The sequence below is a fragment of the Salvelinus alpinus genome, chromosome 18 (genome assembly GCF_045679555.1).
Source record: "Salvelinus alpinus chromosome 18, SLU_Salpinus.1, whole genome shotgun sequence".
NCBI classification, from domain to species: Eukaryota; Metazoa; Chordata; class Actinopteri; order Salmoniformes; family Salmonidae; genus Salvelinus; species Salvelinus alpinus.
Genome location: NC_092103.1, coordinates 7,299,662 through 7,317,481, shown reverse-complemented (window position 1 = coordinate 7,317,481; position 17,820 = coordinate 7,299,662). Strand labels below are relative to the sequence as shown.

Genomic DNA, 17,820 nt, shown 5'->3' with positions numbered 1-17,820 from the left:
TCCCTCCTCCTCCCTATCCCTCCCTCCTTTCCACCCTCCCCCACCCACTCCTTTCATCAGAAAGGGATGAGGTAATCCCTGCGAGGGCTCGTGAAGCACAGCCAGAGTGTGAGCGAGAGAGAGAAGCAGTACGAGAAAGAGCCTGTGCGTAGCTGAGAGAGAGAGAGAGAGAGAGAGATGTCAGTAGCAGCAGAGTGCGAGGAGCTGGAGTCCTGACCAGCAGTACCAGCAGCAGTAGCAACTGTAGTGTTAGCTAGCGTTAGTAGCGTAGCAGCCACACGGTTTTGAGTGAGATGAGCCGCTGCTGGGGCCGGGGCTGCTAGCGAGGAGAGGAGCGCTGCCTGCCTGCTTTGGGACAGTGACAGAGGAGAGGAGAGCTGGTGCTGGGGTCCTCGGGGTGGGGTACAGCCGTGAGCTGAGCCGTGAGGAGAGGAATCATGACTGAACGCTGTAGCCTATGGAGTGCCCTGTCGGCAGCCGCCTGCTGTTTCTACAGAGGCTCCTTCATGCAGGTGCAGGTGAGGGTGTGTGTGTGTGTGTTTGTGTAGGTTTTTGTTTGAGAAATGAAAGCGAGAGAGGTTGTGATTCAAAGAAAAAGTGTTTTTGTTGGAGAGTTTTGGGTTTGAACAGAATCTGTATATTGGCTCGTGAATTTTTGGACAATTTCTGTTAGCGGTTTTGTCTTTGCGCGTGAGAGTGCATGAGAGTGTGTAATGGTTGTGTTTGAGTGTGTTCATTCCTGTTTTGGCCAGCAGCTAACTGGTGATATCATAGATACGATACGGGCAGGAATATCTACTTGTGCTTGTCTAATTTAGAAGCCGGAGAAACATGAGCATGGCTGATTCCTGACAGATGACCTAAGGGTGTGCTGTTGGCACGTTGTGGTCAGATCTTCTATTGTAACAGAGAGAGAATAGCAGGGAGGCAAATTACATTCGCTCACCACTGAAAGTCATGCCTTTTGGATCTGATAGTACGAAACCTCAATGTAGTGTATTGTTATTGAAAGCTTTAGTAGATGATAGTATGAGACCTCACTGTAATATGTTGCTACTCACTGTTCTGTATTTTGTTTTTCATCTCTTATCAGTATACTCTCTCAACTGTTCCTTGTCTGTTGGAGAGTCTCTGTGGCAGTATTTAGAGTTTAGTAACAGGATTTACAGCAGAGTGGTGGCTTTGAAATAAAACATGACCCTGACGTGTGTACGTGTGTGTTACTTTGGTGCAGAAAATGGGAGTATGTTCAGTGAAGGGGCTAATTTGAGTATTTGTAGTTAGGCCACCAGCCCCAGCCACTTGAGTCTGATAGATGGTCTGGTAACATCCTCCGTCTGTTGACCTGTGTGTCCTGTTTACATCACCTGATCTCAGACCAGCACCAGGACAGGAAGAAATGCTGAGACACTGTCTGTCAGTGACAGTTCGAGTTGAAAAGAGCCTCGACTCCAGGGCGATGCTGGAACATTTCAACCACTACATTCTCAAAAATAAAAATCTGATTGAGGTTCGTTTCAGTGCCCCGGGCCAGGGAACAAAATAGCAGGCTTCCAACACTTCAGTTCAACCATTAGCTTGTTTTCAATTTCCAGCTGATATCGTGCTTTAAACTCCCAGCAGAGAGATTACTACTGTTCGTATGGTCTATGGGAGTGCATGCTGGCAGTGCTACCATTGTGTCTGTAATTAAGACCACTGCTGTCCCAGTCGGTCTCTAACTGGGACATTGTGATGTTACAGCCCTGTTTGTTCGCAGATCAGCGCTTGAACCCCATCTGCCCCTCTCTCCCCTCTCCGTGCAGTTTGTTTTCTCTTGATTTTAATCCCCCCTTTCTGTGTCTGCCAGCCAGGCTAACTCCAACCATCCAGGCAGCGTAGCCACAGTTTATCTCCAGAGTGACCCAGCTGCGATACACTCTGTGGCTTTGCCAGCCTCTCTGTCAACCCCAGAGCCCATGGCCTGGCACCACGGCTCCCAACCAGTGGAGGCTGGTGTCACTTTAAATTGGAGGACCGGCTCAAAGGAATGAACGGTATCAAACATGTCCCCTGAATTCAAGTGACACTGTAGCCTCCGCTGCCTTCAATCGTGACGGGAGCTCTAGGGGCCACCACAGCCACCGATTATCCCAGGGCCCCGTACCACCAGTTACCTCGGGGGCTCTTTCAACCTCCGCGTAGTCGGTTAACCATGTTCAACCCCACCCGTCTGACACGCGTAGCAGAAGCCGTAGCTGGTACTGAAACGTTTTGCGTTAGCGACGTTAGGTAGCATCAGCCCCGCGCCGCCCGCAGCCGATTTGGCATGCCGGAGTATTGTAATATGCGACCCTCTGTGTAATCCCCCCCTGCTCCACTCTTCTCGTGTCTCGTCTCGGCGCTCCTCTCCTCCTCCGAATCCTTTTCACAGCAAATCCTCTTTGCAGCGCCCGCCTGGCCTCGCCTCGCCCGCCTGTCACTCCCCCCGGGACAGCGAGGGGCTAAGCGGCTGTTTAACTGCTAAAGTTCAAGAGAAAATCAGCCTGTTACCGAGAGAGGAAGCTAATTACACTGGGATGTTTTCGCTAGTAATGAGACACGCTTAGCTTGCTTTTTCTTTCTGTTGCTCGGAGTCCTAACCATGAGTGCCTTTTCCCCAAAACCCCTATGCCAGTGCATTGTAACCTGGGTGCCAGTCTGTATCTACTCTCTTGTCGTGAGAATTCCACAAAAGAGTGCATAAACAGACTGTTACCCAGGCTAACTGCTTGGAGTTGTAGCTGGATACAGCGAAGAGGGTAGACAGTGGAGCACAAGGGGTTACACATGACTAGAGACTGAGGAATGGTGAGGAATGGTAGGGGTGCTGGGATCTGAAGAGTGAGCAGAGCAGAGACACTCCCACAGATCCATAGCCCCGGGTCAGGATTAGGGTCTGTAGCTGCTCCCACTCACTGGTTCTCACCTTTCTCCCAATTAGCCAATCTGTCCTTTGTCAGTTCAAAAACCTCCAGTTTCAGTTTCTTATAGTTGGCTCTTCTCAAGCTTTCGTGTCAGAACGTAGGATGCGGATTGCGTGTTTAAGTGCCATTCGATAGTACCTGAAATGTATCCCACGGGAACCTTCTGATCCAAAGATATAATGGACCGATCCATCTGTGAGTATTTAGTAGGGGTTTAGAGGAGCTGAGGAGGGTGTCACCCTGGACTGTACTACAACGAACCAGTGGGAGGGTGGTTGCAGATGGCATTTTGGAGGACATAGCGAACAGGAGAGCGCGTGTGCGTGTGTGCGTGCGTGTGCGTGTGTGCGGTATAAGAAGGGCTGAGGCACTGACTGGTGAACATTTTTAAATGAAAAAGGTGTGCTGGATACAGCTGGAACAGGGACATCTACCACTGTACCAGGTAGAGTTGTGGAGGTGTGAATGTGTTGACAGACGGACTCACCTCAATCACACTACTGCTACCCACACTAACTGCTCCACTCCAGAGAGACTGTGTGTGTGTGTGTGTGTGTGTGTGTGTGTGTGTGTGTGTGTGTGTGTGTGTGTGTGTGTGTGTGTGTGTGTGTGTGTGTGTGTGTGTGTGTGTGTGTGTGTGTGTGTGTGTGTGTGTGTGTGTGTGTGTGTGTGTGTGTGTGTGTGTGTGTGTGTGTGCGCGCGTGTCTCAGATCCAGGTGCTACATAAAGGGATTGGAGGTTGTTGCATGCATCCGTGTATGTATGTGCCATACAGAGAGATCTAAAGGACCCCTGATGGTGCCTGCATGGTTCCCCCTCAGAAGTCTTTGTGTGTGTGGCTCTTTTAGGGAGCAGAGCAGCACAGCACTGCTGAGATCACAGACCTGGTCTGGAACTTACTTCTACCCCCACCTGCTCTGTACACCCCCCAACCCCCGCTCTCCAACTCACTGCCTCACAAGCTATTCATCTACCAGTAGGTCTATATCTTGTTAAATTCCTAATTACTGAACATTGATAAACATCATTTCATTGTTGACGTGGTGGACCGTTTGCTGTTATGGATGACAGTGGACTTCTGATCCTGTGTGTTTCTGATGGGGTTAGAGAGGGAGGGAATCTGGAGTGAGGATTTAGGCAGGCGGGGTCAGCGGAGGGGTTTCTATTGTGTGTCCACTTGACCTTTGACCCCGGGGGTCAGAGGTTTCGGGGTCGCCAGCAGGAGGCCAGAGTTCAGCCTGGCCAGATATGACTGAACCACTCTTACTTGAGCCGCTCTGGTGAGAGCAGAGGCCTGAGGATAAGTGGGCCGAGGGTAGGGACGGTTATGGTAACCTAGCGGTCACAGCTCTCGACGTGCTTCAGCCCTGTGCTTCTTAACCGTTTTTGTACCTCTTCGGAGTACCGTTTGCATTCAAACTAGCACTGTACGCGGCTTTAGAAGGTTTTGGCTGTAGCAGTACGTCAACTACAGATGTCGGGCCCATGCTGAGGTTTAAGGCACTAGTAATAATAAAATGGGTGTGAGGATTAGTGGGTCAGCCAGGGGAGGTTGTGGTAACATGGTCACAGTACTCCTCAGACTAGCATTGTTTATTTATGGCACGACGGGACTCCAGGTCTCCCTTGTGAAAGACGTCTTCTGACATCAGTGGGATAGGTAAAGGTTGAACAGAAGGCACGAGTAAACTAGGTCTCCCATTACGCTGTAGGTTCTCTGGAATCTATCTCCCTCACTGACATTTATACCAGAAATAAATCCTCTTCTAGCGATGGCCCCAAAAAGGTCTTTGTGAGTTACTGGGTACCAGAGTCCCGGTGGATTTCTTAATGTTTCAGTTTACTTTATGAAAGGACCCCAGGCAATTAAAGTGCAACTAGGTGATTTGCAGCCTAGGACAGAGAATAGCTCCACAGCAGCAGACAATATGTTTGATCATGGTGGAAGAGAAGACACAGGAGATGGAGAATTATGTTTCTCACACACGGTTACTGATAACGTCGAAATAAAACTGGTAGAACCATTTTCAAAAATGAAGTCAGAAAACGTTTAAACAACCGTTTCTGTGACGGATTCAATTTCATTTTTGAAAAAGACGAGACGAAAGATGAAAATGTTGATGATACCCAAACGATTAAAGTAATCGAATCTAACATAAAGACACGTTAGGGATTAATGAATAACATTTCGTTAGACATTCTCTAAAGATGAAACAATTCAATTGAAAAGCTTTGAATGTGTTTCAATTTAGATTAGACTAAGAATTAGACTATCCTTGATTAGATCGTGTTCAGAGGGAACACACACACGGAGAGAATTACCCTGATTAGATGCTTTTCAGCGTTCAGAGAGGCAACAGTATGCTCTGCTGAAGTGTTGAGCTGACTCTGAACGTTTAGGACTAATTTAGTGTGACTGAACAGCAGACGCTGATGCTGCTGGTACACACACACACACAAACCCCCCCCCCCCCCATGCATCTTCATGAGCTGTGCCATAGGCAACACCATCGTGGGGGGGGGGGATATCCCCTCATGCTCCTGAAAAGATGAAGAGACGGCCACATAGCAGTCTCAACAGAGAGATAGAGAGATGGAGGGATGATTGTCCCTCTCTCTTTAGATACAGTGTGTATGCATCTCATCGGAGCTTAGACAACAGCAACTTGCAGAAAACTATGACATAGTTCCCTGGATGGAAAAATGGACAGAGGAAGGTGAGGAAGGGGGGTGAGAGAGGGAAGAATGAAGGCGGGTAAGGGTGACACCACAGCAGGGTATCACAGGCTAATTTCCCATGAGTGTCTCTCGGAATAACACGTCGATCGTGTGCAGGCAGGGCTAGTGTTTCCCCCCGGGAGTGTACACACACACACACATATTTTAGGCTGCTTTCGGTGTGCTATGAGAGTCCGGACATGCAAGGGCATTGCTGATCTTAAGGGATGTGTGTTGTGTTTTTGGAAGGCCCTCCCCTCCTCCCTCCTCTCCAACAGCGCGAGTTCAAGCCAGCAAGAAGGGCTCCATCTGAACATCACCATGGTGACAGCCTAGTACACATACCCAAGGACAACACCCACCTCCCCTATCCCTCTATCCCTACCCCCATCAATGATTATACTGTCTGTGGGGAAGAAAGAGAGTGTGTGTGTGTGTGTGTGTGTGTGTGTGTGTGTGTGTGTGTGTGTGTGTGTGTGTGTGTGTGTGTGTGTGTGTGTGTGTGTGTGTGTGTGTGTGTGTGTGTGTGTGTGTGTGTGTGTGTGTGTGTGTGTGTGTGTGTGTGTTTAGTATTGGTACAGTACTGATGCTCCTATCTCAGTCTGTCAATTTAAATGGCCCTCTGTGTCTGAGGTAACTGAGGGGTTACTAGCTGTCCATCAAAGCTTTGCCCCGCCCCGCCCTCAGACACTGTGCAAGAGCTGTACCGTAATGTGTGTGTGTGAGTGAGTGTGTCTGTCTGTGTGTGTGTGTGAGATGTGTGGCAGCGGGCACACAGAGCTCTGCTCACTCTCTCTGCTCTGTATGAATGAAAGTGATACCTCAGCGCTCCCGTACTGTCTAGCCTTTCCTCCCTGCCAGCCAATAGCACTCAGCGCTACCTTGCCTCCTGGAAACAATGACATCATCTCTAGCCAATAGCATCGCAGCTCTGGGGCTTGCTGCTTGCTGCAGCTCCAACGATGATCAGTTGGGACAAGGGGAGAGGGAAGGACGGAGAGAAATTCGAGAATATTGTACTGACAGTGCAAACGGGAGATAGCAGGGCCCCGATTTCAAACAGGCTATAAGGCTCAGAGGTATTTCTGTGTGCACTCTTCAAAATAAAAGGTGCAAGTTGGAACCAAATAAGGTTTGTGAGAGCGATCCCATAGTGGAACCATTTTAGGGTCTCTGAAGCACCTTTAAAATGCAAAACCAGACAAGTTTCGGCCCTCCAGGACCAGAATTCGATATCCCTGCTGTAGAGTTTCAAGCCTTATTTGCATATTCATATTGCATATCCTTGGTGACTTTCAAGTGAATTTGAAAGTTACTAGTACCCTCCGTGACTGTGTTTGCTAGTGACACAGACATGGTTCTTGCATTCATTCATTTTCAGTCCTGTGGCCTTCACCAAGTGAGATCTTAAGTGAATATGTTGTCATTTAAATGTAATTATTTGAGACAACACAATACATATTTCATAAGGCCTCCTTTTGAAGGCGTAGTTTTACCATAATACAGTGGCCTGAAACTCTTGGTTTACAGGCCACATCAGGCCTGCAAACCACATTATGCTGGCTAGCAAAGTGATGTGTAATTCCTATTGGAATCCAGCCAGAGTGGGGATATCCAATGTTTGGAATTTTGGGAAGACTAAGATATGAGACTACCTTAAATATCTAAACTGGAACAACCATTTCAGTAACTGGTGCAATAAGTCCAAGTAACAGATTGGATTGGTTTAGGAAAATGTATGTCATTTATATTTGAGTAGTATACATGCAGAAACAGAGATATTGAAACAAAACAATTCTTAAAATCAACTTGCAATAGAGCATGCTGGGAATTATGATAATGATGGGCGTTATTAATGCCAACACTGGGGTTCTTTTACACCACTGTGTTAATTTAACTCTCGAATCAACGCTAGAAATGGTACACTGAAAAATCAACACTAGTTAACATAGTGAAAGGGACACATCTGCAGGCTCCCATACATTTCAAGAACCTTTTAGAATTCTGAAGAACAGTAGATGGCAAGAACCCCCACACTCTATGTTCTTTATCGGGCAAGACATGGTTCTATCACGGCCAGACAGGGCTGTGCGTGTACTCGGCCCATCAGAGGGCCTGGCTAATTCACATCCCTGATTTATATGCATCACCAGTCCACCTATCAGATCAAACGCTGCCTCATTACCATATCATTATCAGCAGAGGAGTAGTGGACATGGGGAGGAGAGGCCGTGTGTACGTGAGGACTTGGCTTCTGCATGGACTCCCCTTTCTCTAATCTGTTTATTTTATATGTATCATATAGGGATGACATCTTTTATATTTTTTTTTATTAAACTAGGCAAGTCAGTTAAGAACAAATTCTTATTTACAATAACGGCCTACCGGGGAACAGTGTTTTAACTGCCTTGTTCAGGGGCAGAACAACAGATTTTTACCTTGTCAGCTCGGGGATTCGATACAGCAACCTTTCGGTTACTGGCCCAACGCTCTAACCACTAGGCTACCTGCCGACGTCTCTCTCTCTCTCTCCTCCCCCTCACCCGACTTTCCTCCCTCTCTGCAACCCCCCCCCCCACCCCCCCCACCCCACCCCGTTCTCTCTCTCCCTCTCCCTCTCCTCCCCGTCTCTCCTATGACCCTGGTCTGTGTGTTTGTGTGCAGAGCGTCAAGCCCGTCAATAGGTCACCCTGTGTTTGTGTACTGACAGACCGAGGACTGTATAGCGTTGGGTGTCAGTGTCTGACTGTCGACTCCGGGCAGACCGCGGCCAGTCAGCGGCATTGATGCTTTTCCTCTTTTCGCCCTCACAAAGCAAAACGTCCCACCGCAGGGTGTGTCCAGGTATCGATTCGACTGGCGTGTGTGTCTGTGTGTTGTGTTGTGCATGTGCTTGCCTGTCTCTTCCTGTGTGCTCATCAGCATGTATACACACACACACAGGAGATCTTTTCCAACGTTTGCCTTTTATATGCACTGGAGGGCGGTTACACCGTCGACCCACAAAGGCCCTTGGCCACACCAAAAGCATTAAAGCACAACTGAAAATAAAAGCAGAAAGGGTGTGACGATCAGCTATTAAAACTATAGCAAATAGCAACACTTACAGCCAAAGCTACAAATAATAAGGCTGTCAGGGGCTCCCTATATTAAGTCATATTGCTTTGTATCTGCTATTGTCTTTGTTGTGGTACATCGAGACTAATGTACTAGCAACAATAGACGTGCTGCTGTTTTCCGTTGTTGTGGTTTGATGTGATGGATGATGATTGATGTGACAGGCCCGTCCCTCCGTTCTCGCTTCCTTTCCCTCCTCTCCCTCTTTTCCCTCCTCTCCTTCCTCCTCTCTCTTGTCCATCCTTTCCCTCAGGCCTGAAGCCAGTGGCTGGGATAGGGATTGGGAGTGGTCAGTCATTTAGAGGGATGAGATGCTGTTACGATGCTCTCATCAATTTCCTCTGAATGATGGGATGGGGATGGGGGCAGGATATATTACTGACCATCAGAGTAAAGCCATTCATTCGGTGTCTGAATCAGAAACAATCCTTCAATCTGTGTTTCGCAATCTATTTATCCTTAATTTCACCAGGGAGTCTCTAGAGATAAAAAAAATAAAAAAAAATGTCTCCCTGAATTGAATGATACAGCAAGTTAGACCAGGGTTTCTTAAACTATGGGTCGGGACCCAATGTTGGCCCTGGGCATGTGAGAGATGGGTTGCGAGTTATGAGAATACATCTATAATACACACTATTTCAACTTAATTTGAGTCATTAAAGGATGATTTGGGTCACAGGAGGATGGTCAATTTCTCATTTGGGTTTCAAGCTGAAAAAGTGTACGAACCCATGATGGACTGATAGTGTGGTAGGCAGATTTGTCTCTAGCCAGCCCCTTTGCTTCGCCATGAAACGGTTCAGTTTGGATTCCAGGCTAGCCAACTCCTTTGTCGTGGTCATAAACGCTATGGAAGGCGGTGACAAAGGGGTTGAGTTTAAAACGGAAAGCGATCTGGTGTCTGCCTGGCTGTAGCATCAAAGGGAGTCAGTTCAGTCAATGTCTGGTCTCATCTGCTCGGCCTCTGTCTGTCAGATCCCTCGTGTGTTCCTGACTCCTCATCAGGGACATAAGTCTCTGTTTTTGGGGGGAGATGAAATCTCTTTTATTGGCTTTCTACGTCTTCATAATTCCAGCCCGCTGTGTCTTTTAGGCAGCAACAATTAATTCAGGCCTGGCGTTTATTGATTAATCAATGGAAGGGATGCAGCATCTCTGTATTTCTCCATTACACACACACACACACACACACACACACACACACACACACACACACACACACACACACACACACACACACACACACACACACACACACACACACACACACACACACACACACACACACACACACACACACACACACACTTTCTGCTCCGCTTGACTCTTTCCTCCTGCTGCTTCCTCCTCTCCTGCCTTGGGGTGGTGGGGAGAGAGAGGAGCATCGTGGGACTTGTGGTTTATCTGACAGTGTAAAGGCCTCCATTTATAAAGAACAACAAAAAGATCCCATGGCCTCGGCTTAACACATTACCGCTTGTCACCGTGGTAACAGATAGCCTCTGGCCTTGGCCTCTGGCTCCCAGCCGACACACACACACACACACACACACAAAACGTCCCACACACTGACACCGCTGGGCTAGAGGAGCAGTAGCAGGTTAGTATTGATGAGGCACCAAGACCCACAATCCATCAGGGCCCTGACCCCTGACCCTTGAGAGCCTTTAAACTGCCCATTAATGGGCCATTCTTTCAGTGTGTGTGTGTTTTTCTGTGTGTGAGGAGAGGGGCTAAAGCACGGTCTATTCCTGACTACTCCATTTATTTTGATATTCATCTCACACAGACGGGCAGGTTATGGTATCACCCAACAGAGTGTTATATAATTTCTGTGGTCGATATGTCTGTAAACAAAATTAATCCATACCAATTTGTGAACCGGGAATCTTTCTTAATAGGAAAAATAGAATAAATCCCAGTCAGAGGGGGTTTGTGGGTTTTTGGGAACCTCATATGACCTGAACAATGAAATTCAGCCGACAGCCATGCAGGGTTTAATCCGGCCAATTTTCTCATTCTCTAGTGTGTAGATTATCCACCCGTATCCCTGTAAGCCTGTTCGCTCTCCTCCTCCTCGTCCTCCTCGTCCTCCTCCCCTTCTCCTTTTCTCCTCCCTTTCTCTCCCCGGAGCCCAGTCGTCAGTGTGTTGCTCCTGTTCTTGTCAGTGTAATGGGCCGACCAGTCTCACTGCTGGACCAAACACACACACTGACACACACTCACTCACACACACACACACACACACACACACTCTGATACAGGCTGCTACACAGAGCACACACGCTGACAGGCAGGGAGCAGGTGGGAAAGATAGATGGGGGAGGGAGGCGATAGCGAGACAGGTGGAGAAAGAGAGGAGGATGAAGGAAAGTAGAGGAGGGGAGAGAGAGGAGGATGAAGAAGGCAGTGAAATAGAGAGAGCAGAAGCAGGTAAGTGAGACAAGTGCCCTTTCATTCGCCCTCCCTCTATCCCTCCCTCCATCCTAGCCATTCCTGGCAGATTACTCACTGCCTGTCTGTACTGAGGAGGTGGACCGGAGGCTGTTGCTGGGGCTGGAGGCCGCGCAGTGACAAAGCAAGGTTTTGGGTAGAGGAGATGAGGCCGTGTTATCTCAGTGCTACAGAGAAGTCGGGTAGTTGAGATATGTTGTTGGTAAATGGAGGGCCGGGGAAGTCTTATTAGGTAGTGTTGTCGTGCCGTGGAGAGAGCTGTACCTCGGACGGTAGTGTTATGAGTCAAGGATGACTGTGCATGTATGTCGTCTACTGTTATTGGTTAGTGGAGACCCAGACCATGGGGTAGCAGATCAGAGGAAAGCGTTGGCCACACCCAGCTATGTTTTCCCCTTCAGTTCACCCCAGTGCACATTGCAGGATCGTCCCCAGCCCGGCAAGACCCAGCCCGGCAAGGCCCAGCCCGGCAAGGCCCAGCCCGGCAAGGCCCAGCCCGGCAAGGCCCAGCCCGGCAAGGCCCAGCCCGGCAAGGCCCAGCCCGGCGCGACAGTGCACATGAACCCTTTCAGTCTCCTCTCCACCAGCTTCAAGGAGGGAGGGAGGGAGGGAGCCACCATAGAGGGGGAGGGGTTACCAAGGCAGTATCTCCCAGGTGTGGCCCTGCTGAGTAGGCTAGGGAAGGAAGGAAGGAAGCAGTAGGTTGGTGGTAGGTGCTGGTTGATGATGGTAGACGGTGTGGTCCTGCTGGGTCTCCTGAGACGGATAGGGAGGAGGGAGGAAAGGGCTTGGTTGATGATGGTAGATGTGTTGCGTGAGACCTCTAGCCTTGCGTTTTGTCAAACCTCTCAGCTGTCCTCTCCTAATTGGGTAGTCATGCCCTGATGGAGCCTCCAGTCCCCAGTCCCAAAACCCCAAGCCCCTCCCTGTTCTTTCCCCAGCCCCTGACCCCACTGTGGCCTTGCCTCAGTCTCATCCAGCAGCCCCCAATCTTCCAATCCTGGCCTTTCCCCAGCCAGCAGCCCCCCCAGGGCCAGTGAAAGGATGGTAGGGGGGGTCAGTGGAGGGAACACAAAGTGACCCCCACTGTGGGGTGGGTGGAGGCTGCAGAGTAGAGGCTGATTCCCCCTGACAGGACTGGCTCTGTGATGAGTTTATCTAAACGCAAAAAAGGACCTGTTCCCTTTGGTAGGGTCACAAGGCTGTCTAGCATGGACGCACGCGCACACGCACGCACGCACACGCACGCACACACAAAGAGTGAGTTAGAGATGACCTATTTTCTATACCAATATGTTTCCAGATGCAGGAGGGAAGCAGCCTGGAAGCATGTTGTGGCCATCCAGAGGCATTCTTTTGGGGGATGGGGGTTGTGTGTGTGTGTGTGTGTGTGTGTGTGTGTGTGTGTGTGTGTGTGTGTGTGTGTGTGTGTGTGTGTGTGTGTGTGTGTGTGTGTGTGTGTGTGTGTGTGTGTGTGTGTGTGTGTGTGTGTGTGTGTGTGTGTGTGTGTGTGTGTGTGTGTGTGTGTGTGTGCTTACTTCTGAACATACTCTGCTACCCTACAGGTGTGTTTAACCGTAAAAACAGAGGCTGAGAGTCAGGGGGAAGAGAATCAGCTCAGAGACATACTTGCAGTCAGAAATCATTAGAGCTGAGTGCATCTCTGTATCTCTCTCACTTTGTGTGTGTGTGATAGTGGGGTGGGAGACACACACAGACACTCTACACATATCAGCCACACCATCTCATTCTCACCCACTCAGTTCATATTGTCTTTTCCTTATCATCATAAATCACACCCATCATGTGCAGTATCTTAATCAACTGTCATTAAGGAACCAGAGAGTAGGAGGAAGAAAGCTTTGAAGAGATAGAGAAAAGGGGGGGGGAGAAAGAGACGAACAGACAGACAGAGAAAGAGAGAGAGGGAGGGGGAGGGAGATGGAGAGAGGGAAATAGTTTGGAAGAGAGAGCAAAAGAGAATAGATGGATGTTCCACAGTGGGAGTCCAGGAGCGTGTCATATCCTGTGGCCCAGCTGTCAGTCAGTGTGGGGGTAGAGGCACTGAGACCATGCTGAGTGACAAGCTCTGGAGGGGAGTGTGTGTGTGTGTGTGTGTGTGTGTGTGTGTGTGTGTGTGTGTGTGTGTGTGTGTGTGTGTGTGTGTGTGTGTGTGTGTGTGTGTGTGTGTGTGTGTGTGTGTGTGTGTGTGTGTGTGTGTGTGTGTGTGTGTGTGTGTGTGTGTGTGTGTGTGTGTGTGTGTGTGTGTGTGTGTGTGTGTGTGTGTGTGTGTGTGAGAGAGAGAGAGCCAGCACTGAGCAGCCCTAAGGGGGGTTAGACAGGGCATGACAGAGGAAAGGAATGAGGATTTTGCCACTCTGTCGCAAGCAGTAGCTGTGTGTGTCTGTGTATACCGGCAGTAGTAGTGGTGGAGTCAGTGTTGACAGTGGAGGTCCCAGTTATCAGTCCCACCTCCAGACCCCAGCATACAGATGTATCAGCCTACAGAGGGGATGTAAACTATAGCCTGCAGAGATGATCCCTACAGAGGGGGCGCAGCAGGACAAGACACCCACGAGGAGTAGGGGTCGACCGAAGAGTGACTGGAGTATGGAATTCATACAATGTACTAGATGTACATACTAGATGTATATCTGGTTGGCGGGAGAGGATGAGGGCGGGTGAGGGATACGTTGCTCCTCGGCGATTCCTTAGCTAAGCGTCTACATAACGCAGTTACTGTATGTGAAGGACATACAGAAGAAATTAATCAGGTGAGCTTGGTGGTTATCCTTAAGCTATGGGATTTACTTTGGGTTACAGTCTGTGCCAGTCTAACTTAAGCCTTGTATGTCCTTTAACATTCCTTACACTGCAACATGGCTTCTCAGAGTAGCGCGAGTCCGTGGAAGGAGAGTGATAGTGTTAGGACTAAGAGACTAGGAGGAGAGAGAGGAGATCAGGTAAGATCAGGAGCATGTGAAATAATGGGATAAGGCTGAGACGGTGGGAGGCAGGGTTGGATGGGAGGGTTTTAAGCAGTAATCCAGGCCCCTAAACCCCTTAGAGGGGGGCAGATGGAAAGAGGGAGGGAGGGATAGAGGGTAGAGAGAGGGACCTCTGCTCTGGCCCAGCGGATGGGGAGGAGGTGGGGTCCCCCAATCTCAGGCTGCTACCATAGCAACTGGGCTGGGGTAGGGGCAGGGGGAAGCTGAAAGAGAAAGGCTCTATATTCTATCATGGGTTTAGATCTAAGAGCACTTCTTGTCTGTTTCAGTGCATCCCTTATTCCTTGCTTTGCATTGTACCATTTGGGCCAGAGATGGCGTTTGTTTTTTTGGTAGTAGATTGCATTTGGTAGATTGTATGTATCTTGGATCCAGTCGAAATGTCTGTGAGTTTGACTGATGGTAATGCCACCTCTGGTTTGGTGATCTGCTGGAGGGGGTGGGGGATGTCATTAGTTGGTGCGATTCGATTGGTCAGCAGTGAGGAAGTGGGAGGGTAGTAGGTGTCTGGGTAAACGAGGTGATGGATCATCCAGTGTTATTATTCATGACATCAGGGAGTGCAGGGACACAGTCCAACCCCCCCCCCCACCTGCACCCCCATCCATCCCCAGCTAACCCCCCGTATCTCCCACCTGCACCCCCATCTCCATCCGTCCCTAGCCCTGCGTCGCACACCCATCTCCAGCCCAACCCCCATATCCCCTAATGTCCTACTCCAGAATCAGCTGGGGGGGAAAGAACCAAGACCCAGTGGTCTGTCCCTGTCCTAACCATCCCGTCTCTTCAATGAACCTGACACCTCTGTGCCTCCAGTTCATAGACAAAATGAGCACTTAAAAGAATGATGAAGTTGGTATGCACTGTCGTCTGTTGTTCTCTATGTGATGTATTCGTAGTGGTATAAGATATTACTGTGTGGTCAGAGTGTTACAGTAAGCCAGCCAAAGTTAATGGCTTTCTGGCTCAATATTGAGATGAATGAGCTGCTGTGTTTAACATCTAATATACATGAGGAGGACGGTGTGTGTGTGTATAAGTATGTGTGTGTGTGTGTGTCAAGACTCCCAGCTGCGTGCTGTTGGACCCAGGAATGCTGCACTCACTGTACGTCGCCCGGCACCTGGCCCATTCACACACAATGAGACGTTTCCATAGCAACCAAGGCTGCAGTAGGGGGGGGGGGGTTAGATGAATGGCATAGTCTTTCATACTCCATTGTACTTCCTCTATTACTCTCTCTCTCCCCACCCTGTATCGATGAATGTCACCTGGCTTTTCTCTACTTCTCTCTCTCTCTCTCGCTGTTTCTCTCACCTGGGTCTGTCTGTCTGTGTCTCTCTAATGTTGCATTAACAAAAAAGTTATGGGTTTGTGCTTTCCAGGAAAGTAAGGAGTGTGTGGCCACCCACCAGGGAAGCACTGTAACTGGGCCACAGAACATGGGGCTCAGCCAGAGGATGGATGGGTGTACCACCCCTCTTTGGGAGTCGGAAGAGAAAAAGTTTAAAACCGCTGGTCCTCTCTCACACACACATCCTGGTCCCTCTGACTCGTTCTCTCTTTCTGCCCCTCTTTCTCGCTGTCGCTCTCGGTTTGTCAGTCGGTCTGTCTCCCTCTCTGGTCTCAGTCATATCATAGAGAGCCCTGCTATTCCAATTTGCCCACCACCTACTCACCTACACACACACACACAGTGTGTGTCTACTGTAAAACCCAATTACAGGAGGTTCCGTCAGCTCAGCAGCGGCAGGGCTAGTCTCTCCTGGGTCACCACGGAGACGAGGAAAAGCAATAACTCCACACTTGACCCTGCTGCTCTTTGATGGCCCAGTATCCCTTTCACACAGACACACACTTCACGCCCACTTCACTTCAGAAACGTGACGTCAAATCTAATCTGAGTGGAAACTGCTGCGGTTTTCCTGCCCCCTCCATCCCTCCATCCCTCCATCCTTCCCTAGAGGAGGAGAGGCGAAAGAGAAGAGCAGGAGGAGGAGGTGAAGTAGAAAGTGGGGGTTTAATCAACTTATCTCAGAGAAGAGGAGAGAACGGGGGGGGGGGGGGGGGGGAGAGACCAGAAGCATACAGTGACCCGGGGCGATATGGTATTGATTGTCTGCCTTCTGAAGCCCCCTCATCTCTTTCTCTCACTCATACAGACAGATAGACAGCTTCACTGATGGATGGATCGACGGATGGACGGACAGACACACACACACACACACACGCGAAGAGATACAGTACTTTCAATGATAGTCTCACTTGTAGTCGAAAATCTTGTTTGTATAGTACAGATGTAGGATCTTAATTTTCTACAGTAGGAAAATAATCCTGCAGCAACAGGAAATGTGAATATTTATGTGGAATATAATTAATGGACATTTTTGTAGGGATTGATAAATTTTTCGTTTGGGCAAATAAAGTCTGACATTTCAAAGTGGAAATGGCAAACTTTAGAACCCTTTTTAAAACTCAAACACACTACAGGAATATTCCCTGTAACAAAAGGGTGATCAAATTAAGATCCTACATCTGTAGAAGTGCACTTCGATAGTGTTGACTCCCAGTGGGTGTCAGATAACGTCATATCTTTCCATTTAGCATCTCATCCCTGTGTCCATAGAGACGGTGTTGTTATTGTTTGTTTTGGTGGTTGTGCCTCTGCTGGTAGTATAGAGATGCTGTCAGTGTGTTTACTCCTCTCTATCTCATCTCTCCCTCTCTCTCTCTCTCTCTCACTCTCTGTCTCTCTCTGACTCTCTCTCTTTCCCCCTTCTCTCTCTCTCTCTCTCTATCTCATCTCTCCCTCTCTCTCTCTCTCGCTCTCTGTCTCTCTCTGACTCTCTCTCTTTCCCCCTTCTCTCTCTCTCTCTCTCTCGCTCTCTATCTCATCTCTCCCTCTCTCTCTCTCGCTCTCTATCTCATCTCTCCCTCTCTCTCTCTCGCTCTCTGTCTCTCTCTGACTCTCTGTCTTTCCCCCTTCTCTCTCTCTCTCTCTCTCTTGCTCTCTGTCTCTCTCTGACTCTCTCTCTTTCCCCCTTCTCTCTCTCTCTCGCTCTCTGTCTCCCTCTCTCTCTCCCTCTCTCTCTCTCTCACTCTCTCTCTTTCCCCCTTCTCTCCCTCTCCCACCTCCCACTCCCTGTCTCTCACTGTCTCTCTCTCTTTCCCCCTTCTCTCTCTCTCTCCCTCTCTCTCTCGCTCTCTGTCTCTCTCTGACTCTCTCTCTTTCCCCCTTCTCTCTCTCTCACCTCCCACTCCCTGTCTCTCACTGTCTCTCTCTCTTTCCCCCTTCTCTCTCCCTCTCTCTCTCTTTCCCCCTTCTCTCTCCCTCTCTCTCTCTCTCTCTCCCTCTCTCTCTCTCTCTCTCTCTTTCCACCTTCTCTCTCTCTCTCTCTCTCTCGCTCTCTGTCTCTCTCTGACTCTTTCTCTTTCCCCCTTCTCTCTCTCTCTCACCTCCCACTCCCTGTCTCTCACTGTCTCTCTCTCTTTCCACCTTCTCTCTCTCTCTCTCTCGCTCTCTGACTCTCTCTCTTCCCCCCTTCTCTCTCTCTCTCACCTCCCACTCCCTGTCTCTC

General features: G+C 49.3%; 1 protein-coding gene across 3 annotated transcripts in view; it reads left to right on the top strand.

Moving 5' to 3' along the window:
- sh2d3ca (SH2 domain containing 3Ca) overlaps window positions 1-17,820 on the top strand; it is an 83,476-nt gene that overhangs the window by 45,729 nt on the left and 19,927 nt on the right. Inside the window, exon 1 of one of the 3 annotated variants that reach the window (XM_071349898.1) lies at window positions 1-512. This exon is cut by the window's left edge and continues 6 nt beyond it. The exons of 1 other annotated variant lie outside the window; for it this stretch is intronic. In XM_071349898.1, the coding sequence (XP_071205999.1) occupies window positions 438-512 (75 nt within the window). In that variant the 5' untranslated portion in view covers window positions 1-437. Of the gene's footprint in view, window positions 519-17,820 lie in introns of all 3 variants that reach the window. One more of the 3 variants, XM_071349897.1, reaches the window with a different exon arrangement.